The 26,648-nt window shown below is 38.1% G+C and overlaps 1 protein-coding gene across 1 annotated transcript; it reads right to left on the reverse strand.

The window, feature by feature from the left end:
• Positions 1-3,293: 3,293 nt before the first annotated feature.
• Positions 3,294-26,483, reverse strand: LOC309390918 (DGAT1/2-independent enzyme synthesizing storage lipids-like). Its single transcript, XM_081950811.1, has 6 exons — positions 25,675-26,483; positions 23,555-23,719; positions 22,018-22,211; positions 15,115-15,175; positions 8,872-9,014; positions 3,294-4,165 (listed from the first exon to the last, which is right to left on the reverse strand). The coding sequence occupies exons 1-6, from the start codon at positions 25,940-25,942 to the stop codon at positions 4,061-4,063; spliced, it is 936 nt and encodes a 311-aa protein (XP_081806937.1). The 5' UTR covers positions 25,943-26,483; the 3' UTR covers positions 3,294-4,060.
• Between the last annotated feature and the right edge of the window lie 165 nt (positions 26,484-26,648).

The following is a 26,648-nucleotide window of genomic DNA, read 5'->3' on the forward strand; positions in this document are numbered from 1 at the left end:
CATGACAAAGACAATCCGTGGTTTCACCAAATTGTGGTTTAAGGAAATTAAGTACTTTGCCTGCTATGTAATCACCCTGTACAGGCGACTCCGAATCAGGAAGCAGGCGGCCTCTTTCAGCGAATACACAAAATACAGATCGGACCCGGTGAATTAGAGTAATTCCACAGTCCCTCCCCTTGTTACTCTACAATATTATGGCTCTATCAAGCTCGAGGTCCCCGGACGCTGCCGAAAGCAAGACAAGACTGGCGCATGCTCGTTTTGTTTTGTGGCACTTCCTGTTTTTTTTTCCCATTTGATTGAAGCTTTTGCTTGCCGAGGCGTAATATTATATAGCAAAATGCAAAGTTTATGACCCTTGTGTTATATTTGGGGATGGTCCTTTTCATCTCTTTTTATATTTCGTCTTTGCTTTCTGATGCACAATATTCTGTATGCATGTATTTCAGATTAAAATGTCTTCTGTTGCTTATACAGTTGTTTCTGGACAAAGACCCTTACTTGAATGAGTAAAACTGGTACAGTTCAGAATGAAGCAGATGAGCCTAAAAACGTCCATCTTGTCTACATTTTAAATTGCTCTAAGACGCAAGAAGATGCCCGCATAACTATGACTAGAACACCATCGTCCCCCTTTTCTGGTTCTACTTCAAAGTGCTACTGCTGAACATGAATGACTGCCTAATAAAGGTCTCTAGCAAAATATAGTAAGTTTAGGTGTGTAAGCTGCTGTCCTTAGCGGTCACCTGAGATGCTGCAGGAATGTCTCCATCATCATCATCATCATCATTTGTCCAACTAACCATGGGTTGCGGGAACAGAAGGGAAGATATTGGTATAATCTGTATCAAAAGACCTGCCGGTCCGTGTTTTATTACATGGTTTTTCCGTACATATCCAAATATCTACTAGTAGACTTCTGACATGTCCTGAATGGCTTGCAAGGATAGTTAGGCAGAGAGACATAAACTCTGCTCAGAGCTTTGATCTATAAGCCAACAAGGATAGGAGAGGAGGGAATGGGAGTTCCAGGTAAAGCATTCTGCAATCTGTACTTCTGAGAAGGTAGGGAGAGGGATGAGAAGACCCATTTCCCCTCTTTTCCTCCCCAACAAGTTGTTTTTCATTATTTTTTTAAAAAATAAATCAATGTGTGAAAAGTGGCAGCTGGGTGTCATACATTCTAATACAGCTCTAATGCTTGTGCTCACATTTGCAAACTGGTAGCAAAGGTAAAGTACATTTCACTCCTGGGTGTAAGGTTAGTGTTAACATATTTCCTTCCTCTGTGCTATCAGACATTTCTTCACCACTTTTTAAAAGTCTGCTCTGAATTGATAATAGTGCTATTCAAGGAAATTTGGGTAATATCATCTGCATACCCAAACACCTCTCATTACAAATTTTCCCACCAAAGCCTGGGTCCATGTTTCTTAAGCTTTCCTTCTAGGCGAAGCTTTGTGATGATATTCCATGAATCATTTTATTGTTATGGGCCATAATGTACCTGTGTATTGGCTGTCATGATGCTGTAAAGAAAATTTTCATCTTCATCGTCACTATTAAAATTACCAGCAAATTTACATTTTTGAAGCTGTCATCTCTACCAATTCAAACATTTAATGTAATTTATCTGGGCACTGACTTTTAGGTTTAAAAATATAAATATGCATACATATTTTTTTGAAATATGTCTTTAAATCTGCTTATCTTTGAGCCTCAAGTTGAACAAGAGGATTTACATCTTTATCAGTGTTTGGAAATGTGTAGCTTAATATTAAACTCTACCCCTCTGTTTTACTTGATGGAAGATCAAAGAGGTTTGGATGACTGAACTGAAACTGAAGTCAGACTACTTAAAGAGGAAGTTCCTTTTAATTTTCAAAAATATAGTATAAAAGTCGGCTCCTGAAAGGTAGTCTATGAAATATCATGAAGGGCTTAAATTATAGGACACGTATAAATGCAAAAGAAAAGCATGTTTGTGGAAGACAGTTGTGCGTATATGGGTTTGTGTGTTTGTGTTATTCTAATGTTTTGGCAGTTCATCAGAAGTTCCTTTTATTATTTGTTTTCTAAAACTATTGAATATTAGTTTTTGTATGCTCATGAATTACATAAGTCTTTTTGAGATTTTGGTTTGTTAATCCATTCGGATTTGGTTGCATTGCTTCTAGTAACATGGTATTGCAGATCAAATTTGGATTTCTAACAAAAACAAAGCCCAACGTCAGTTTTCACTGAAAGTAGTTTATATCAGATTGGTTTCCATACCAATATTTTTATTTAATTTATTTCAGTGTTTTTATTCATTTATTAGTCAAAACATCTGTTGAAGTCCAATCTTAAGACTATTTGCACAACCCACTGCACCAGAGTTACTCAAGTTGTAGATGGAAAAGGGCCATGTTAATTAATTAAAAATATTAGCTTTCTGCAAAGAAATAGCTGGTATGCCAATTATAGGTAGTCCTTGATTTATGACTACAATTGAGCCCAAAACATTTGTTGCTAAGTGAAACATTTAAGTGAATTTTCCCCCATTTTATGACCTTTCTTGTCCCAGTTGTTAAATGAATCATTTCAGTTGTCAGATTAGTAACACAATTGTTAAGCAAATCTGGGTTTTCCCATTCACTTTGCTTGTCAGAAGGTCACAAAAGAAAATCACATGACCCGGGGACACTGCAACGGTCATAAATGTGAGTCAGTTCCCAAGTGTCTGGATTTTGATCATGTGACCATAGGGATGCCACCATAGTGATAAGTGTGAAAAACAGCATAATTTAATTTTTTCAGTGTTGTAAATTTGGTCAGTAAGTGAACTGCTGTAAGTCGGGGACTACCTGTAATTGTCTGATAGCTGGTGGAGCAGCAACAGAGCTGGCGGCATTGGTAAGGCCTGGAGGTGTTGGAGCAATGTGTCTTTGTGACAATGGTTGCAGATCCTTCATGAGGGTGAATTATCTTTTTATTATTAAAAAAAATATGGTTGATGAGCTGCATGCAGACCATGTTTTCTACCATCCTGCTCTACATGTTTATCCAGACAGACCATCAGTTTGAACATGTTTGATACAAACAAAATTTCCTTCCACTCTAAATATTAAAAATTTACTTTGTTAAAAATGCCTGGTGAAATATTGCTTCAAGATAGCCTACAAAGATTGCCTGTTTCACAAAAACCCAATAGTGAAATTCTTTACCATTAAATATATATTGACAGGTCCACTCCAATACATATTGCAGTGAAGCACAACACAAATGCCATCTTGTTCAATATAATTTTAATATTTTTAAAAATATATTTCTTAAGATTTATACAACTGCCTATCTCACATTAGTAATTCTGGATGGTTTACAATGTTTAAAAACAATACAGTAGTGAAATGCACAATATAAATAGCAGCCAAGGAACCAAATCAGTCTAAAGAATATTGATTAGTGTGATTAATGAATCCAATGAAATGGCTGCATTGAAATTCATATATTGGTATATAAATCACATTTATTAAAAGCAAACACAAAATAATTCTTCCCTAAATTCATCCTAATTTAGGATTGCTATGATTATGTTCATGTCATTCAATTATGGAAAATATTTGTTCTAATTACACTCACACTGTTTTTCTTTGACAGAATCTGCCTTTTATCCATTTTGCACATATGAAGATGAAGAGTGTCTAAAATCTCCACCCCAATTGCACATGTGTAACTTCACCTTAACGGAATTTTGGATCTACTTATATGCAACTTCTCAAATTACAACTCATACTAAGTCTAGTATTGTATGCACTAAGCATGACCTACCTATAAACACACCAGTTTCTAAGTAACATTTCAACCTTGAAATAAAATCATGTTTTAAAAGCCTTATGAAGTGCTTTTTTCATGCAAATGAAAAACCGCATAATACTTTATCCTTTCTTTGCCAAAAAAAGTACAATACTAAATTAGAAAATAATATAAATTTTAAAAAATTATATCCTGTATGATTGTCAAACTCCTAATTAGCAGTATGTTGTCTCACTTGGCCTAATCATAACATTTGACCAATTTACTCCTTTTTCTTTTCTTTGTGAAATCTTTCCAATAAAGCCTGACAGATGCTTCCAGGAATTTGCTGGTGCTTTCTAATTAATGACTGGAGTGCAATTTGGGTCTGAAAATGAAAATTTAAAAAAGGAAGAAATGATTCATTATCACAATTATATTGGTATTAAGGATTCACTAGAAGAATAAATGCTAAATTTATGAAAGCTACAACCTTGGTACTCTCAAATCCAAATACTATTTAGTCCCGATCTATTCTGTGTCACCAAAAGGCTCGGAACAATGGGAGGCATTGTATAAAATTATAGCTGCTGTTTAACTTTTTTATTCTTATAGAAAAGTATACAGGCGAGAAATATCTTGAGAAAGGATGTGGGGATCCCTTCCAATTCCCAGATCTAGACTAAATAAGGTCTATCAGATTACAACTCTTCTATATTCTTTTTTTATTTTTAAACTAGCCAATAACCTGGCATTGCCCAGGTATTTATTTATACGGGGGGAAATGTCCGGTCCAAACATAATTTATAAAGTTATAATAATAATAATAATAAATTTGAATTTATTAGCCGCTCCCCTTCCAGGCAGGACTCGGGGCGCGCACACTAAGACATATATAAACATACATATATACAAAGACATACATGCACGGAGGAGGTAATAGATTAAAACATTTAGACAAATTAAAACCATTAACATACCCCGTTAATAAAAACCCAATATACAATAAAAATTTAAAATTTAAAAAAGACAGTCAGGAGGAATATGAAAAAATTACGGTTGAACCAGGCCAGATAATTGAAAGAGGTGGGTCTTCAACTGTACACGGAAGGAGCGGAGATCGGAAATAATCCTGATGTCACGGGGGAGGTCATTCCACAGGGCTGGGCCCATCACAGAGAAGGCTCTGCTCCTGGGTGTCGCCCCCCGACACTGTTTGGCGGACGGCACCCGGAGAAGTCCCTCTCTGTGTGAGCGAATTGGTCGTAGGGATGTGTGGGGCAGGATGCGATCCTGCATGTAACTAGGTCCTATGCCATGAAGCGCTTTAAAGATCATCATCAAAACCTTGAAACGCACTCGGAAGACCACAGGAAGCCAGTGCAGCTAGCGCAGGAGAGGTGTTACAGGGGAGTATCTAGTCCTCCCCATAATCACCCGCGCGGCCGCGTTCTGGACCAACTGTAGTCTCCGAGTGCATCTCAAGGGAAGCCCCATGTAGAGAGCATTGCAGTAGTCCAGGCGAGACGTCACTAGCGCATGGGTGACTGTGCGTAGGGCATCCCGGTCCAATAAGGGGCGCAATTGGCGCATCAGGCGGACCTGATGGAACGCCCCCCTTGCCACGGCTGTTACATGGTCATCCATGGACAGCCGGGCGTCTAGGAGGACACCCAAATTGCGCACCTGTTCCATGGGGGCTAGTTGCACGCCTCCAATGGCCAGGGATGGGAGCACCTGGTTGAACCGGGGAGCCGGAAGCCACAGCCACTCCGTCTTGGAAGGGTTGAGTTTTAGTCGGTTGCCATCCATCCAGACCCGTACGGCCTCCAAACACCGGGACATCATTTCGACGGCCTCATTGGGGTGGTTCGGGGTGGAAATGTATAGCTGAGTATCATCAGCATACAGATGATATCCCACCCCAAAACCACGGATGATCTCGCCCAGCGGTTTCATGTATGTGTTGAACAGGAGAGGCGAGAGCACCGATCCCTGTGGCACTCCACATGTGAGTGACCTCCGGGTCGAACTCTGCTCCCCTGCCAACACACGTTGCGTCCGGTCAGAGAGGTAGGAGCCAAACCACCGTAAGACGGTGCCCCTGACTCCCAGCCCCTCTAGCCGGTGCAACAGGATACCATGGTCGATGGTATCGAACGCTGCCGAGAGATCTAATAGGACCAGGATAGAGGAACAACCCCTATCTCTGGCCCTCCAGAGATCATCAACCAATGCGACCAAGGCCGTCTCCGTGCTGTGCCCGGGTCGGAAGCCAGACTGGCGCGGGTCTAGATAATCATTTTCCTCCAGGTGACGTGGGAACTGCTGTACCACCACACTCTCTACAACCTTCGCTAAAAAAGGAAGGTTGGAGACAGGACGATAATTGGCTAGGTCCGTTGGGTCCAGGGAAGGCTTCTTGAGCAGGGGCCTCACCACCGCCTCTTTCAAGGCGGCCGGTAGAGACCCCTCACCCAACGAGGCGTTCACTAGGCCCAGGAGCCAGTCGCGCGTAACCTCCCAGGATGCCAGTACAAGCCAGGAGGGACACGGGTCCAATAAACATGTAGTGGGTCGCAGACGTCCACGCAACCTGTCCAAATCCTCGATGGCAACCGAGTCAAACTCCTCCCAAAGCGGTCCCTCAAGACTCGCCACGGGCGTCTCTACTGGACCACTGAAAGGGGCCCATCCCATCCGGATTTGAGCGACTTTGTCCTGTAGATATTTCCCAAACTCCTCTGCTCTGCCCTGTAAAGGGGCTTCCCGCGGTCTCTCAAACAAGAGGGAGCGAGTCACCCGAAACAGGGCGGCAGGGCGGTTATCTGCGGACGCAATAAGAGCGGCACAATATTGACGTTTGGCCGCTCTTAATGCCACAAGGTACGTCCTCAAATAGGCTCGTGCCTGTGCTCGGTCAAATTCGGAACGGGAGGATCTCCAACGACTCTCTAGGCGTCTCTTGTGGCGTTTCATCACCCTTAGCTCCTCAGTAAACCAAGGGGCCAGGGTGGTTCGTCGCCGCAGGAGAGGCCGCAAAGGCGCCACCCCGTCTAGGGCCCCGGTAGTCGCACTATTCCATTCGTCCACCAGGTCCTCTACTCGAGGGCGGGTCAGATCCACAGGAGGTGGCCCAAGCTCCGTCTGGAACCTATCTGGTTCCATCAGGCGCTTGGGGCGGAACCATCTAGTGCCTTCCGGTTCCGCCTCCTCGCGGTGGGGGGTAGCACCAGGGAAGTCAAGCCGGAGAAGTGAGTGATCCGACCATGACAGGGGAATAATGGCTAGATCCCCTATTCCCAGATCACTCATCCACTGGCCAGAGACAAAGACAAGGTCCAGCGTGTGGCCTCCCTCGTGAGTAGGGCCCTGAATTAACTGGGTCAGGTCCATGGCTGTCATGGAAGCCATGAACTCCCGAACCCCCTCAGACGCTTCTCCCATCGACGGCAGATTAAAATCCCCCATCACTAACAGTTTGGGGGTCTCAACCGCCACCGATGAGATCAGCTCGAGGAGTTCAGGCAGGGCCGCTGACGTATAGCGAGGAGCCAGGTATACTATCAGCAGGCCCAACTGCCTCCCTGGGCCCCATCTCACGACAAGGGACTCACACCCGGATGTCTGTGGCACAGTGAACTCTCTCGGCTCTAAGTTGGATTTTCCCCTTTACCAGAGGGAGCCCTCTTGTGGAGTACTGTGAAGTCGTTACCATGGCAACTCCACTGCGCTGTACAGTAGAAATCATTTTACGGGAATACAGTAGAAGCCATTTTAAGGCACAACATGCTGTATCTTAACAGAACACATACCCTGAGGGGTGTTAGGGGTGTCTTACCACAGTATTTTTTTCCAGAGAGAAAGTCATCTATGTACCATGTTTGGGTGAAACTGCTTGAGGAGTTCCAGAGATATGCTGGAACATACACACACAGAGCCATTTTTATATATTTTTAAATTAACTAAAGCCCTTCAATTCTACCACCTCTTGCTATATTCAACAGAAACGTATCAGCAGTACAGTCCTTCAGGTTTTGTAGTTCTATAATCCAAGGACTTGAAGTGAACATTTAATATTAGAACCATTATTAAAAAAGCTCAATAAAGAGCATTCTCCCTGCGTCAGTTCAGGAAGTTTGGGCTGCCCCAGGAGCTGTTGATAACAGTTTTACAGAGGAATTATTGAGTCTATCGTTTGTACTTTTATATCGGTTTGGTAGAACAACTAAGCAGGACAGGTACATTTTCCAACATATAGTTAAGACTGCAGGAAAAACAACTGCAACCAGCCTACCTTCCAGAGAAAACATGTATATTGCGCAGATCAGAAGGGAACTGAAAATATATCTACTGAGCCCTCACATCCTGAACCTAAACTGTTTCAACTCGTTCCCTTGGGACAGTGCTATAGGACATTATATGCCAAAACAACTAGACTATAAATTTCTGACAGCACAATAGCATGATACATTAATCTATCAATCATAACATTAATCTATAAATAAACCTGGGGCCCTGAATGTGTTAAGGGCCCTGTTTCCTGATTTTATTGCTAACTGGCTAAGAATTTCAGCTGCTATGTATATTTTTGATGTTTTTATTGTTTCTTATTATTTTAAAATGTTTTAGTGTTTTAACCGTAATCTATTTCTTGAGTTGCCCAGAGTCAGAATGAAATGGGCAGCTATAGGCATTGAAAAAATAATAAAAATGATAAAATAAAATAAATAATGTTTAGAACCCACAATAGCTAGAACTTGCCAATCTATTCAAAGAATATAACGTCATCTAAAATATTTTGGCTGGTTTTATTTGAAGCTATCTGGTTGTAAGCACCAAACTGTTTTAAGATTAATGCCACTAAATATAATTTCCACAATTTAGTAATAGAATTTGGCCACTACTGGATTTTACTTGCACTGTTTTGAAAATACAAAAAAGAAAATACCTTGCCAGGAATAATTTGAATTATAGTAGTCTTATAAAAAGCTCTGAGACATTAAATTAATGTAATACATTAATTTAAAATAGAAATGTTTGTTGACAATTACGCAGGAATTGAAGATGTTTAAACTGATAAATAAATGATACCTTCTCAGCCAATTCCTCAGTAGTTACATTTGGATTATACAGAATGGGCTCTCCAATGTAAGTACGAAATTTGACTGGAAATCCACCACACACTGGAAGGAAGGGAATCCGACTATATTCATATAGCCGCCTAGCTAAAACTCCTGTGAAAGAAAAAAAAAGTTAAAACCAATACATTATTTGAATCAGTTTAAATATCTAAACTACATTTTATTGGAATCACTCAACAGAACTATCGTGACTCTTTAGCTGCAAAATAGTCATAAAGCTATTTATTTAAATAAAAATTATATACACCTGCATGCATACGGACGGAAACACACACACACACACACACACACACACACACACACACAGTTTCTGGCAAGCAAAAAATTAAAATACAGGGGTTTCTATTGAGTATTGTATCCCAAAGTCACTCCCTTAAATAAGGGTTTAACAAAATCCATTGTTTCAGCTGGAGAATAAGGAATCTGCAGCAGATTAACATAGGAAAAAATTGCTGTAACAAACCATATTCTCTATTTCCTGGGTTGTATGTTGGCTGTTTATTTCACAATTGGAAGTTTTTATGAAAAGCTTTTATAGACATTGGGCTTCAGCAATAGATAGAGATAGAGAGATAGAGATAGATAGATAGATAGATAGATAGATAGATAGATAGATAGATAGATAGATAGATAGATGATAGATAGATAGATAGATAGATGATAGATAGATAGATAGATAGATAGATAGATAGATACAGACAGACACACACACACATTCTTTTTACATTGTTCAGTTTTGTACCATGGTTCACAGGCTGCACCAGTCAGATAGAGTAGGGATATATTTTTTCCAAACAAAAGGAACCAACGAGAAAAGGGGCATAAGGAAAACTGTCTTTCTATCCCGTTCCTCAGGCAAAGCTTAATTCATCTAATGCAGGGGTGGGGAACTGTGGCTCTTTTGCGACTTGTGGACTTCAACTCCCAGAATTCCTGAGGCAGCTATGTTGGTTCTGGAATTCTGGGAGTTGAAGTCCACAAGTCGCAAAAGAGCCACAGTTCCCCACCTCTGATCTAATGCTTCCTCTGGATATTTTTGTTCTCTTTGTTAACATTTGAAATAGCAGATGCCCATATACCATGCCTGATTCCTCTATCTATAGATTCCAAAGACTGAGTTTTTTTAGCTAAATATTTTATTACACAGGCAGTTAAACTAAATAGTAATTATGGAAATACTCTGCAAAGGAAAAAAAATCCCACGGACAGCAATGCATATATTTATTCATTCTAATATGATTTACTTTTTCTTTCCCTCCCTCAAAATATGAGTACTTAAACTGCTGTTTTTAAAATAATGTTATATATATATGCTTACAGATTCAACCTAGAAATCTGTGAGAAATAGAATCTGATTCTAAGATCACTTTAGTTACTTGTTTGTGCCTTAAATCATACTTTTTTCTTCACAGGAACTACAAGAATTATAAATTTGCCTAGCATTGAGAATTCTGTTTCAAGAACATAACCCTTCTGTACTTGATTTTACTTTATTAGTATAATTTAAGATGAAAACTGTCAACAGCAATTCTTCTAAGTCAGGGCATGGTAATCTTTTCAGCTGCTAGATTTTAGTAATTTTAAAATTAAAAATGTAATTTTAAAGATCTACAGATAATATCAGGAGTGCTGTTGATAACCTGAGGATGCCTTTCTTTTTCAGCACATCAGATTATCTGCTATCAAAGTGTGATTTTCTGTACACTGAGTTACTGTTAATAAAGAAGTAGAGATTGAGAAATGTAGACAAGATTAGGATCTTTCAATAACAACAGTGAAGCAACAATTTTATCAGCAGTAATTTATAGTTGAGAAATATCAGTAGTTTTGGTTACTAGGCATAGCATGAACCAGTATGATAGGAGCCACTGGTACTATCAGTCCTGATAAAAGAGAGGAAGTGTATACATATACATATACATACACACACACACACATATCTTGGCGATGTTTCGACGAGGTCACACTTTCACCCTTTTCTAGCACCTTAAAGCTACAGGAAATGAAATTAATTTTGAAGGAACCAGGTTAATCTCCAAAACTGAACACTTCAACAAGAGAATAATTATGGAAGCTATAGAAATAGAGAAACACCCCCACAACATGAATAAACGTGACGATACCTTCCACCTACCAGACATCTGGAAAACAGTCCTAGTCAACAAACGAGCCCCACCCGTCACCCAGGCCGTTACAACACAAAACAACAACGCACGCACAGCCAGCACCAATCAGCACCATCTACCAATCATGATACAGCCACACATCCAATCAATCCACTTACTGAAACAAAGCCAGCACTCCACACCCACCCACCAAGATTTATAGAAAGATGGCAGCTCCGACCATGCTTTAAACCAAAAACACCAGCCTGAGGATGGCGAGTGTGGCCTCGCTGAAACGTTGCCAAGACAATCTCAATCTTACATGGGAAAAGCATATATATATGATGGTCTTGTAGTATTCGGGTCTTTTTCTGTGCAAGATTGAGATTGTCTTGGCAACGTTTCGGCAAGATCCTACTCGCCATCTTCAGGCTGGTGTTTTCGGCTTCGTCGTACACATAAAGCATGGTCGGAGCTGCCGTCTTGGTGGGTGGTGTGGAGTGCTGGCTTTGTTGTTGTGAGTTGATTGGCTGCGTAGTTGCATCCTGACTGGTAGATGGAGTTGATGTTAGTACATTGGTCGGTTGTTTCGTATCATCCTGTGTGGCTGAGGTGCTGGCTGTGTGTCCATTGTTCTTTTGTGTTGTAACGACCTGGGTGGTGAATGGGGCTCGTTTGTTGACTAGGGCTGGTTTCCAAATGTCTGGTAGGCAGGAGGTGTCGTAACATTTATTCATGTTGTGGGAGTGTTTTTCTATTTCTATTTCTATTCTATATTTGAAGGAACCAAACTATTTCTATTCTATTTTTAAGGAACCAAATTAATCTCCAAAACTGAACACTTCAACTAGAGAATAATTATGGAAGCCATCAAAATAGAAAAACATCCCTACAACATGAATAAATGTGATGATACCTCCCGCCTACCAGACATCTATTTAACAACCATCCACTTATTTCTTATCCTGCCCTCTGGTGCTTTAGAGTCAATTCTCTTTTTTCTCTAGTACTAGAAGACTGTTATCATATCCCCGTTAATCCTTTTCTTTGGTACACTAGACATACGGTACCTAGCGCCCTCTGCTGGTCATCATATCATTTAGCCTTCAGACCTTTTATCATCTTCTTTGCTTCATTGTTTCTAGGGTCTCGCAATCTCATTTGTATTTGACAACCAGAACTGGATACAGTATTCCTAGAGCAGTATGGAACGGTATTATCATTTCTCATAAACTTTATGTTATTTCTCTGTTGATGCAGTCTAGGATTGCATTGGCCTTTATTGGTACCTGCACTACATTTCTGCTCATACTTTACTGATGTTCCCCCAGGACCCTTAAGATTTTCTCTCACAGTTACTATTATTGAGGGACGTATAACTTATTCTGTACCTATTGCATTTGGTTTTTCCTACTTAAGTGAGGATTTAATTCATAATTTTAAATCCCGTGGACCACCAATATGAATTTTAAAAAAAGATAAAGAGTATTTAGTGCAATGTAAAAAATGCAAATAATTTTTCTGCAGACCCCTAAAATTTTCTTGCGGACCACCAGTGGTCCATGGACCACCAGTTGGTGGGCGCTGCTCTACATGGTACATTCTTTAGCCATAAATTTACTTCTACTATATTCCCTCATTGGATGTAAACTTTTTTCATCTGTTGACAGATGAAAGCACCACCTGTACTCCTGTCTCTTTTGCTTTCCTGCCTAATTGCCCATCGTTCATTGAAATTGTTTTTAGACTCTTAGTTGTATCATTTGGCCCAACATGAATGAGGAGAAAGAGATAGCAATCTGTGAGCTTGATTATTTCTGTCACATTTTTAATCTTTGCACCTGGTAAACAACATACTTCCCTTAAGAAATTGTCTGGTCTACAAATTGATGACTTATTCCTCTGAATAGTGAGTCATCGATTACCAACATATGCCTTTTTTCTTTGGGAAAGTCTGAGCTACAGTACTTTATTTCTTGTTAGTGAAACCTTACTTCTTATCACTGAAACATTTGAGAAAGTCTTTTCTTCATCTGTCTGTATGTTTCCTTCCTGGGGGACAATATGAAATTGACTGCGTACTTTTAGAGAAGGCTTGGGTTGCCTTCTCAATCTTTCTGTTCTTTACCTGACATAGTACCCTTATCCTTCCTCTTGTTTGGATAGACACTTCTGATTTTAACAGTTCATTATGTTCTTCAAATTCACTACTGAAACTTGCCTAAACCATAAGATGGGTGGCAAATGAATCTGATAAATAAACAAAGCATCTAGTATGGGTGTGTCAGGAATTTCTGTGGCTTGACTTGCCTTCAAATTTTGCCTTTTCTTCACTAATCTAACCAATTTACACCTATTGCTAGTGTCAGTTGAATCCTCCATAGATAGGAATACAAACATTGCATAGACATTGCAGGTAACAATGTTACTAGACTCTTTCCCCATGGCTTTGTTATTTTTTCATGCAAAAATTTATTCTATAGTATTTTTTATAACTCCACAAGAGGCAGGAAAATAGTGGTTTTTCTTTTGTGGCACTGTTTATAAGTACTCAAGAAATAGAGCAGAGTCTTTATTTAAAAAAAAGTAGAAAACATATCTACAATAAAATCAAGAAATAAAATAGTTTTTATAAAAAGGGAAAAATATGTATAAAAATAGTAAAAATGAAACACACACACATTGTAAAACAGAAAAATACTAACAGAGAAGAGTGCTATTGAATATGTCTTTTGTTTTCTTCATTTCCAACAAAAGGACATGTTTCACAACACCATTTAAAAAAAGAGAACAAAGAAGGTAGGTAGCTTGAAACTCAAAGAAACATGGTCAGGGAATTTATTTGGAATGAATTTAAGCCTCCAGGGTCAAATTAATTGCATTCTAAATACTGAAGGAGTGTGTCAATAATCTGATCAAGTTAACAACAAAGTAAGGAAAGATTTCTGCAAGAGGTAACAAGCTAATCAGAACTTACCAACAGTGCAAAGATTCAAATGAAAAGACATTGCATACCAGGATGCTGGAGCTAGTAATAACTTAGTTAACTCTGTCAGAACTGATAAATTTGGTTCTGATTTCAGACTGCCACAAAAATTCTGTATGGGAATGCTACAACTAAGTTCTAACAAAACAGAAAGCAGATTAACAATTTATAGCATAAAATGATGAGTTCAGGGTATGGATGAATGAATAAGATACCTGGGATGTAAAGAATTAATTAAAAGGACTGGAAGAAATTCAATATACTGTATCAATCACAGGTGAATAGATGTAGGAGATTACAGACTGAACCCGAGGGAGAGGTCAAGTTTATCATCAGTCTCGAGCCCCTTTATGCCCGCAAGGGATCTAAGTCCAGCCCACTTGAATTCAATTCAACCGTTAGTAGTTCAGATTTTTAGAGAGTATTAGCCTACAATAAACCTTATTCATTTGAACCAACTTGGCTTCTGATTTACCGCGCTTGACATACTTCACTTCGCTACATTTTTGTTTCAAATATTGCTCTTCAGTTATCAGCAATAAGCAGAGAACAGGTTGTAGCAAATTGTAATAGGGTTACAACATCTCTTTGCAAGGCACTCTGGAGAAACCTTGATGCCTATCACACCTGTGATTAAAAGCTATAATTATTGTGCAGATTTCCTTCTTCCCTCTTCATTTTCCAAATAGAGAAAAGGGTAAACAAAGCAGCTATTGTTTTGCAGATCCTATGACAATCTAAAATGCTCCTAATTGTTTGGAATGGGGTGAAGCTAAAGAACAAACTCAGCACTTGTATTATAATTCAAGAAAACCTCTTTCTTCACATACGAAGCGTAGAGATGACTGTGTATTATGCAATATGTTGTTTTAGTTTCCCAAGAAAAGTGTTCTTCATCAAGGCAATTAAAAGTACAATAATTTATTACTTTATTACACTAGTGGACTCAACCGTGAGCTCAGTTAAACTCTGCTTCCCAAAGAGAGTGGGGCTAGGAACCTCTCTGTGTCTTATACACTCTAAATGCTATGCAAAACATAGAGCTATACACTGAACAACAAATAATTTTCAAATTAAAATATGCAATATAAGTATGCCTTACTTGATTGCCCAAAGATCCAATATCCTTCTCGAACATTTTGTGTACACATGGGTATAATAGGCTAAAGAAAAAAAAAGAGATACTTTTTTTATAAAAAATAATTATATTAAAGTATTAAGAGACCATCAGCCCCTATTTAATTTATTTATTTATACAGGGAGTCTTTCAACTTACAACAATTCGTTTAGTGACTGTTTGAAGTTACAATGGAACGTAAAAAAGTGTCTTGGGACAGTTTTCACACTTACAACCATTGCAACAACCCCATGGTCACATGATCAAAAATAAGACATTTGGCAACTGGCTCATATTTATGATGTTTGCAATGTCCCAGGGTCATGTGATCACCATTGGCGACCTTCTGACAAGCAAAGTCAATGAGGAAGCCAGATTCACTTAACAACCGTGTTACTAACTTAAGAACTGCAGTGATTCACTTAACAACTGGGGCAAAGAAAGTTGTAAAGTGGGGCAAAGCTCATTTAACAACTGTCTTGCTTGGCAACAGAAGTTTTGGACTCAATTCTGGTCATAAGTCAAGGACTACCTGTACTTCATAGTCCTTAATTTCCCATTTCCCTTGTACAGGGGCTCTGGCCAGTACACAATATCTTCAATACAATGAAACATTAAAATCAGAATAATTTAAAATTAAAAGTTTTAAAATTATAAAAAAACATCATTATAAAAATTTTAGAAGGTGAAGAATTGGTCCAAGAGGCACATGTGGCTGTTTTGAATATGTATGTGAGGAGCCAGGTTCCTCACCATTTTAAGCTACTCTTTGCACAAAGGTTGAGATAAACATTAAGCGCCCCTTATTTTGATTCACTGAGGTCTTTTCACAGAGCAGGTATCATAATTTCTTACTGATCTTGCTTAGTTCTGATGCACATGCCTAACATTCCTGTTCTGACCCCGCTCTTCCCCCGCAATCACAGACACACTCTGAGCCAAAGATACTTCATGAGGTTTATTGCACAGACAGACATATCCTTGGCAGCAATCCAACACAACTCGACCTTCAGAACCCTCCGGCACTGACACGCAATAGCAGTTATCCATCCTGCCACGCTCACAAGACTGTACTCCCACAATAGTTCCTGTGTTGACTTCTGCACAAGCAGTGTGCACAAGCAGTCCTTTTATAGTCTGGAGAGGAGTCTAATTATCAGAAGCTGAGAGCAATTACTTCCTGTAACTGCGCAATTGCTCCTTACGCCTGTTAGCGCGCCGGTAATGAGCATCTAACAACTCACTGCTGATGTCTGACTCACTGTCCCATGACTCCTCCCCACTGCTCCAAGGCATGACATCAGGAGCCCCCTTCCTTTGGCTTTCACCACTGCTCCATGCCTCAGGCGCCTCCTGGTGGCCGACCAGCCTCTCTGATCCCTGCTCGGAGTCAGAACCCTGCCCAGGGTCCTCCACATCCTCCAGACCGGACTCATAGGGATCCTCGCTGTTGGAGACTGGTGGCAGCTCCAACGGCTCCTGCTGGGCCACAACACATTCCTATCTTTTCTAACTCAACCTGCACTTAGGATATGCCTAATTATTATCACTGATCGACCATAGTTTTTCTTAATACTTAAGGACTCTGCCTTTCAGCCTCATAATCTTCAATTTCTATATGCTTAAAACAACAACAATCATAATGTAGTGATGTCGGGTCAAATAATTTTATTACATTTTGCAAAGCATACACATAAAAACAACAGCATAAACTAAGGATCAAGAAAAGATAAAGAGTAAAAAGAGAATAAGGATAGAAAAGAATAAAGAAAAAGAAAGGAAAACACAAATATATACAAACAATGACATCTGGCTGCTTCCAAGGTTATGAAAACTCCTTTTTCTATTTTCCCTTTTCTTTTGGAGAGAAAATGGACATTTTGTTATGGTCTTAAACTAAGAGTTGAATATAATTTAGTAATGTTTGGATTGCAGTCACATTAAATATCCACCCAAATTCAATATCAATCAATTACTCAATCATGTTACAGGGAGTTCTGGATTATATTTCACATTTGTCTTGCTCAATATCCATAATATATTTGGTTATTCACACTTCCTTCTATGTAGTATGCATCTCATGAACCAGAATGGCTTTTTTTCAAGCACAAATTATAAAGGTAAACTCAGATAAATATAGAACATGCAGTACTCCTTCTAAAATGGAAGCAATAATGTAACCCAGAAAAAATAAGGAACTTTTTTAGGACCAATGGCACACAGGAAATTTGAACATTTGCAGTATATATTTTCATAAAAGTTTCCTGTTGCACATTCAGAAAATAGCTTCCATGTGGACATGACAAGTCACCAAAAGGCCTATTTATAACAATGGGACTTTTTAAAATTGCAGTCCACAACCAATGGTGGGTTCCTACTGCTTCGGCCAAAGTGGTAGTGGTTTGGCGGCCTGGGTCACTGGAACTGGCAGTGACCCGGGCCTGCCAGGCCCACGAACCAGATCCCCAGTCGGCGCTGTCAGTGCCACCATCTTGTTTTTCAGTTCTGTGCAGCGCAGAACAATTTTAATTGCACTGTGCATGCACGCACTGCGTGCATCAAGCATGTGTGCAAAGCAGTAACCCACACCTGCCTACAACCTTATGATACTCTCTAGAATCCAAGGTTTGCTTCTGCACCATCATCTCTACCATTCCATTGCTTTGTTGAGAAACATACCTATGTTAAACCATTTAGCACTTAACTAGCCACCCAGTTATTTGATAAGATGAGTGACCACATACATTTCTTTTTCATTTCTTTTCTAAGAAAAGTTATGAGAGGTCTGTCTAAACAAGTTTCTAGAAATGTACAATAATAGACTGGAATTTTGGGTTCATGGCATGCCCATTTGCTATTTTCTAAAAATACTGATAAGTCCTGCTTGACTGTCTTTTGACTCTTTTAACATAAACATTTCTTCTACTAAGAAGTTAGTATTTGCACATGGCCTCATTTATTTCATAAACCTCTTTAATAAGCCTCTGGGATTTGTTGCCCACCTCATAGCCCATTGGTTGTCTTCATTCTATGCTTTCACATGACCGTATTTTTCGGAGTATAAGACGCACTTTCCCCTCCCCAAGAGATTGAAAATTTGGGCTTATACTCCGAATATAGCCCCACTCACCCGCCACCCCCCACCCTTCGACCGCAGCATGTCCTCTTCCTGTCTGCAGAGATTGCCACAGACAATGGCTTGCATGTTTGGGCTCCGGGCCTCGTGTTTTCAGCCTCCAAATGCTCCATTTGAGACCCATTCAAGGCTGTTGGGATTGCCAGAGTACATCGCCACCGATCACCATTTCTGTGTGTCACGTTTTGGGGGGCAATTGGAGCGTTTGGAGACTGAAAATTCGAGGCGTGGAGTCCAAAATGGCAATCTGGAACAGCTGCTGCCTTCTCTTATCTCTTCTGCGCTTTCCTGCCGTACTAATTGCAGCTCCCTGCAACGATCAGATGTGCTTTAGAAGCTGCTTTTCAGTCCCAACAAGGCGCTTGCATGCTTGTTCACAACCAGCGAACCAATGTGCTGAAGCTGTACTGAAGGATGTTAGCTATTTTCAATTTGAAACTCTGAGACTGCTTCTTTTTTCCCCATTAACTGAACAGTGGAAATAAACGATAGTGTCATCTAGTGGTACCAGAGGAAATATACTAGCTAAAGAACAGAAAGAGGGAGATTAGAAGGGAATGGCCTTGGACAATGTCTAGAGACTTGGTAAACAGAGTGGTGATAACAATTACCTCCTAAGAAGAAACAACACCAGCTGTGTGCCTATCTTTTGTTTTTGTTTTTCTTCTTTTTCTTTTCCGTCTATAACTTTGGAGTTTTGGAACTGTGGGGCTTTTGCTTTCACTAGGATTTAATTTTTTGTAGATACCTTTATAAGTCAACTTTTTCTTTGTTTTTTCTTTTTCTCTCTCCACTCACTTGTCTCATACTCTGAAAAATATGAGATCAAAGCCTTATCACTGAAGTGTCAAAAATAGTTGGATTCTGAGAGGAGTGTTAATTAGTCTCTCTTCTTATATTGGAGATTAAACTTTCTTCTATTACGATAAAGTCATTTGTACCAAACCGCAATCTGGATGGTCTTTTTCTATCTGAACATATATTTGAGGATCAGAGCATGTAATGTTTGAGCAGAGGGTTGGATTACAGTTTTGTTCTCCTTTTTTCCCCATAAGTATTTGTTGTTTCAATACCTTTAAATTGTAAATTTCTACCACTAAATGTGTATCAGTAGCATTTTGTAGGGACAATCTGGTTTCTTTAAGAGACAAACACTCTCATTTCTTAGGGCCAAAATAATTTGATCTTTATTCAACAATGCAATCAATATAGCACTATCAAAATATTTACTCTTACTAATCATTCAAGTATTTTGTTTTATTAGGTAGATGTAATCTGAAGATAAAACTTTTATTACCTTACTTTTTTATGGCCCATAACAAGCCTCAAATTTCTGCAATAGGATTTAAAAGGCGTTGCTTTCTTAATCCCTGAATGTAAATGTATTATGCAATTCAATCAAATCTGCTCTAGCCACTGCCTAGTACAATGCTATTTTCTAGGTGATCTCTTTTTCATGGTAGCTAATTGCTGTCATGTAATCCTTGCTGTTAAGAAATCCTTGATGAACGCATTGCCTTTGATTTCCACTTTGCCAGGAAGCCTCAAGTTTGGCAATGACACCAGAGCATCTTTTTAAAAAAGAAGAAGAGGAAGAAGAAGAAGCTAATATCAAAAAAAGCACTATTCTGTAAGGATTGCTCAGTAATGTTGCAACTGGTCTTCCAGTCTTTTGCTGATTCTGTTTTACGGTGCAACAATAATTAGTGTAAAACAGTGTAAACACTGTAAAGAAGGTTTAATAAACCTTTTAATAAATAAACAGAAAGTTTTTTAAAATGCTTGTTTTTTGTTTTAATCAAACCTTTGACTCTAGCATCCATTACTGCTGCAGAAGAATTCACTTCTGACCCCTTGTGTTGTGCATTTACAAGAAAGCTACGGCATGGTAGAAAAGAGAAGGAAGGTAGTTTAAAACTGATAGGGTGGAACTACCAGCACGTCAGAGAGCAAACATTCAGACTAGTTACAAGTACTTGGTACCCCCACAATTACATGGGAATCACAGGACAGGCAAAGAGGACAGCAGCATTTAAGTACCACCAAAGGATAAAACGCAGGTCCTTAAGAGCCAACTCAATGGGAAGAACAAGATATACACAATCAATGTGTATGCCTTACCAGTCTTCAGTGACATGGCAAGGCAAAACCCTACATGGGATGTACCATTGATAGCTGAGGTGCTGAGGTGCTGAAGGCAACAGCTCACAGCTGAGGGCAATGCTACTTGCATTGAAGCATCGATTATAGCAGGACAATAGTCACTAGGGCTAGGCAATAGATTCATAAAAGCATGGATCAACTACACTAGACAGGACCTGACGTTTAGACTACGCAAACAGAACACAGAAGATTTCATTTATTCCTCTTTCATCCAAGTGACTGTTTTCTATGTGCTACAATCAGTCCCAGATAGGCCCATAGATACTGAACTTCCCTATCCATCCTGCCATGGTCAATTGAGAATTTTACATAATGCTTTTAAATAAGGCGATGATAAAAATTAGATTATCAGTTTTAGTAATGCTTGTGACAAATGCAGCATTTGGTATGGTAAAGTCAGCTGGTCATTTTGGCCAGAGTATTACAAATGGAAACGAAGTCCCACTTTAATGCAAGATAGATTCTCTGTTCTAACAAGAAAGATAGTCTTGTTGCACTGTACAGATAAACTTAGTATATTTATTTTTGTATAAAAATAAAGTGAACTGTAAATGATTGAATAATATTAAAATGCCTCTTCTTGATTATTAAAAAATACAGAATACTGAATCTGAAGGGATAGAATGAAAAAAAAAACCCAGGTAACAGAAAAGATTTGAAATGCTAGGAATCTGAGTGAAAAGGACCCAATTGTGTGAGACTTAATTTTCTCTCCAAGTTCTGTACATCGCTACTTGGGAGGTGTAATGAGTACCAGAAATGATGACTACCAAACATTTTTTTCCATAAGGAATAATAAAGTGAGTCATAAGGCAGCCTACACTTGTGTCTTAAATTTGTGTGTTAAGTAACAAACAAACAATGAGTACCAGGACAAAATTTTCAAATCAAAATGTATTGGTAACCAAATTAGATAAGTTTCAAAGCAGTTAACACCAAGGTACCACTGTTTTTTTTTTAACAATTTCTATTTGCATGATTAGTTTTATTAAACATTCTAATATGGCCCCTTCTGATATTTTTGAACTTTCCCTCCATACTGGATACCTGGTTCAATCACATTATGTATACACAAAATGACAATTATGTAATAATAAATCTTTGGAATAGGTCAGTACTTCCATTTTTTAACTGAATGAATATCTAAACAGAGGGTTAAAATATAAAAAATGTAGTTGTTTACTAAATAATTGAATATTAAGAAAATATTTGAAATATTTATCATTAAGATAAGGGAAGAACAGTATTTTCTTTCATAGCAGTAAAGTCAAGAAGATATTATATAAGCAACAGGGGAGGTATAGTATGGACCTACATTAATTGAAGGAAAAGAGTTTTGCTGTCATGGCTATGAAGAATTAAGTCAAAAACTATTCCCTTTTGTTCCAAAATTAGGATATATGAACTAGGCTACTACTACTTTACTTAACAACAGTTACAGTAAATATACTTTGTCAGCTGTTATCTTCAGAAAAAAACTTATCATATTATTCACTAAAAAGCTAAGTTTTCCAGTTGGTTAGCATCATGTTCTGTCCGATAAAATGTAATCAGCAAAAATTTAATAATGATATGAACACCATACTTACCACTTTCATATCTACAGCTAACTGAGCGAAACCTTTACGCTTATGCCATATGAGCTTGTATGATTTATCACTAAAGAGTGCTTCTCTCGTTCCTCCTGGAGAAATTCCAAGTAGCTTGCCTTTCTTGAGAACATTTAAACACTCTTCCTTTTTATTTTGAATAATACCAGTCACACCAGTTAACACTTGAACACCTGAAAGAAAGCGCAAGATTACAACATAATATGCTAGGTGTAAAGATCTATGAAGTTGAATTAATGCTTTACCTTAAGGTAATAGAGGGGATCAAATCAGAATTTTAAAGTGTGTGGATCTGATTGGGGTTGTATGTAAGGAGAAAGAAATCTGCATTTATTTTAATTTTTAATTTCACCTGAAGACTGAAATACTAGTTATATGAACATATACTTTCAATTAATAACATACTTTCAATTAAATGACATACTTTCAATTAATTTTCTATGTTAAAAGTTGAAATTATTTTTAAAACATGCAAGTCATTATGGAAATATTTCATATATTTCGCCAAATAAAAGCATTTTCAGAATTTATACTGTGAAATAATTTATTAAGACACTGAAAATTAATCTGTAATACAAAAATTGTGTAGATTTGAAAAACAGACTAAAACATAATTTTATACTACTTTGTTACTGTGTTGCCTAACTATGTACCTGCATGGAGAATTTGAAATTTACACAGAAGTGTGTAGTTTTTAAATGAGCCTAATTGATTTAATATAGCGTATAAAAGAGCAATTCAGCACTATGCCATTGCAAGATGAGGTCCATTATGCCTACACTACCTATCATCATTTATAAGCAATTTTGTTGCTTGTTTGTTGAAACGAAATAAAGGCATTAGACTGTTTGGATATTTTCTTATAGAACACAGATCACAGTCAGACTAGCAGGGATTAGTAGCATAAGGAAGTGTCAGATGACGTGCAAGTTTAATACATCATCATCATCTGTACTGGGACCTCCTAAAAGAAAACGGGAAAGAAGGAGCAATGCATACTACCCCTAAAATCAGTTCAGGTCACTCTAAGGGTTTGTTTCATGTGTTCTGTGCGCTAATAACTCAGTTCATCAATAGTGGTTCTGCAAAACATCCATAACCGCAGTGTGTTTCTTTGGGGTTAGGTTGTGTGTAACACTTCTACTAAGGACATATTCTCTATTAGTTCATTTTCTTTTCATGAGCAACTAATTCTAAGAACTGGCTAGATTATGCCAGAAGCTTATATAGAACTGTTAGTTTCATACATAGATAAGAATATGATTCCATAGAAGTAAATACTTTTTTCCTACTCTTTTGTTTAACACGCTTCTAAATCACTAATACTAGCTAACAATTTCTAGCAAATAGAAAGTGTTCTCTAAAATAAGTTTTGAGAACTTTTGACAGATTCTGGCTATCAACACAGGAAACTGATCATATAAAAATCCATATTTCAAGCTTCCTAAAATTTGGAAAAACAAATTGAATGAAATGTTTTACCATCATATATATTAATATAACTTATAAAAATCACCTGGAAATATGAAAACACAATCATCTGCTAGTGAATAACAACACTTGCGCTTCAGAATAAAAATTTTAGCGAGAAAACACAAGTAGTCCATAGGAACTGCTCCATGGTAATAAATAATTAACCCTGGCCCATCTGGTATGTTTTCAATGCCGTGTAGCTCATATCCTGTTTGAAATGCAAAGTATAAATCAACGATTATTCCATATTATGCTATATAAATCAGTAATGCACTAATTAAAATGCCATGCACATTTACCACATGAATGATTCTATTGCAGAATATCAAATTTTAGATGTGATTAACTAGTAAATGCCATAGTCACAATCAAACAACTGCCTGAAATTTCTATGTACTGAAAGCTTCCATCTATAGTCAAATATAGTTTGAATTAAGAGTATGTTTTCTGTGGAATTAAGAACTTCTTTCATTTATGGAGTCATAGCAAGTGGTGGCACCTAACTGACGTTGGCTGATTAGACCTAATTAGTACTTAAGTGGAAACTAATAGGAAATTCCAGAGCTGTAGTCTGCTCCAGAAAAATTAGGCATCTCTTAGAACATCAGTAATACAACTTCTGTAACATTGCTAAGAAAACTGTATTGCACATGTCTAGTATGATAACTTGTGGAAGTGTTAACCATTTAAGAAACGGTTTTCCAAAAATTCATTCACTGAAACATTCCAGTGACTGAGCAAGAGAGAAGGCATTTTCTTCAATTAACTGGTCTTTTTACATCCCAAGATCTATCCAGAATTTGTATCTGCCCTGCTCTCACCTTCCAACAACATTGTTGCTACAGATTTTACAGAGAGGGAAGAACCAGCAAATATTACTGCTTCACTTCTTTAATCAGAGCACCCACAGCAGAATTCTTATGAGATGCTTTCAATGATGGATTCCTGTGCTAGAAATAAGGAATACTTGGCAGTAGGGAAAAGGCTACCCTGTGGTGCATAAACTTCAGCATCTGCAGATAACAAGCCTGTTGCTCAAGTGTTCAGACTCAACAATTGGAGCATCCTTGTCAGTTGACACTAACAAGGATGCTGTAATTTGTATTTGTAATCACACCACAAGATAGGAGGGGAGTAGATGCATTTATAAATCCGTAGCCCTTACAAAGACAGGTAATGACCCCTCCTCCTGGCCAAAAGCAGAGCACTGAAAATAATCAACCATTTGGTGTTGGTTGGTTGGCTAAGTAGCAAAAGCCTCTTCCATCTTTCTGTTTTGTACCAAAATGCAAATGTTTTCTACTAAAAAAATGTGAAATAAAATTACACTGCTGGCATGTTTATGTTTGTGGCAAGTCTCTCCTTCCAAGCATCTTATGATATAATGAAGGCTATACTGTCTTTGGCTCTGTTACTGAATCATAATAGCCAATCATATTGGTTTAGTAGAAGTTGAAAGGCAAAACAAAACAGGAGTCTCTTTTTCCTCTCAGTGCAATGGCATTTCTCAAGTAACAAAAAGGCAGAACTAATTATAACAGTAGGCATATTATGGTACCTGTGGTAGATGACCGATATGAGACTTAACTCCATCTTGACCTGGCGGCACACTTAACACGCACCGTGATTCACTATTAGATTTGCAACCATTAGGAACTGAAATTTGACATTATTTGAAGGATCAGTAATTGACCAGCCCTGCAGGGCTGGGCAATTTCTGATCCTTCAAACAACTAACAACAAAATCCAAAGAAACAAGACATATAAAGTAAAGTGACACAAATATTTAAGAAATAAGTAAAATGTATTAAATACTAACATTATTTTTGAGCACACTCTGGATGTTGGTCAATGTTCCCAATTTTAGTGCTTTTTTATAATGCATATTGACAATTGGAGGACTAGCTAATAATAACTAGCTACAAAGTTTTTTGTTTTAATAATTGTTACAGTTATTGTTTTAACTGTTGGCTATTCACTATCCAGAATCATGTTCAGTGATATAGGCAGCCATATACATTTATTAGGTGAATAATTTATGGATACACAATACTGTGTTAAACATCGATTATCTCGGTAAATACAGTTATGCTGATATGATCCAACAAATGTAGATAATTCTGTAAGAGAATCTAAGTTTCTCACTAATACACATTTGCTTACCATGCCATAATCTTCCATATCCATCCAATATGATTGCTATTATTAGCCTCACGGGATCCCATATATTACTGGAATAATTTCCATTCAGTTTGTGAGTCCTTTCATACAGGAGGAGGAATAAAGCAGAAACATAAAAAAATAATACGATGGTAAGTGGAACAGCAAATAATATAACAACAAGCAGCAGCACTGAGTAAACAACTATATAAAGAAGATTGTTAAGAAGCCATTCTTCCAAAAGATATTGAAGGCATGTAGAGAAGATCATTGTTGACTATCAATGCAGGCAGTATTTAGACACATTCTTTCCACAGTGTCTTCATCCCACAGAAAATAATTCAAGTGCCCAGTCAGAAACATCACAGAGGTCTAAATATGCTAGCTATGCAACAATTGAGATAATCTTGATAAAACACACCCAAATCTAAATCAACCAATCCAAATGATAGACTTAGTTCAAGTGTATGGAGCATAAAGTTAATTACTAGGAAATGGAATATTCCTGATATATGCAGTTGGGTGTGGAGCAAAAAAAAAAAGGGGGAAAAAAGAAAACACTTTGCTAGGAGAAGAAAGATGAAATCAGCTAGAATAATACTTCTATAAAATGTATTATTTGGCTGTGTCCTAAAACAGGACAAAGTGTTTCTCCACCAAGCAAAAATACATTTTTTCCAAATTCTATATATACTAGATGACCGTTAGAGGGCAACAAAGCCTTTCTATCTTTCAGCTGCTCCCTAAGGATCCTCTTGATTTCTGCAATTCAGACCTGTCAATCTTTTCTTAAGATGGGTAGACTTCAGCTCCCAGAGTTTCCCCCATGATGATCTATTTCTAATGTATTATTTCAAGTCTTGTGGAAATCGCTTCAAAACATAGCTGGCCTTATCTGCAAAACGCCCCGGGTGTCCCTACCCATTTATAACCAGGAAGAATAACCACGCACAAAAACACCAATGTGGGCTACAAAA

The sequence above is a fragment of the Natrix helvetica genome (assembly GCF_964273705.1).
Source record: "Natrix helvetica genome assembly, chromosome: 4".
In the NCBI taxonomy this organism is placed as follows: domain Eukaryota; kingdom Metazoa; phylum Chordata; class Lepidosauria; order Squamata; family Natricidae; genus Natrix; species Natrix helvetica.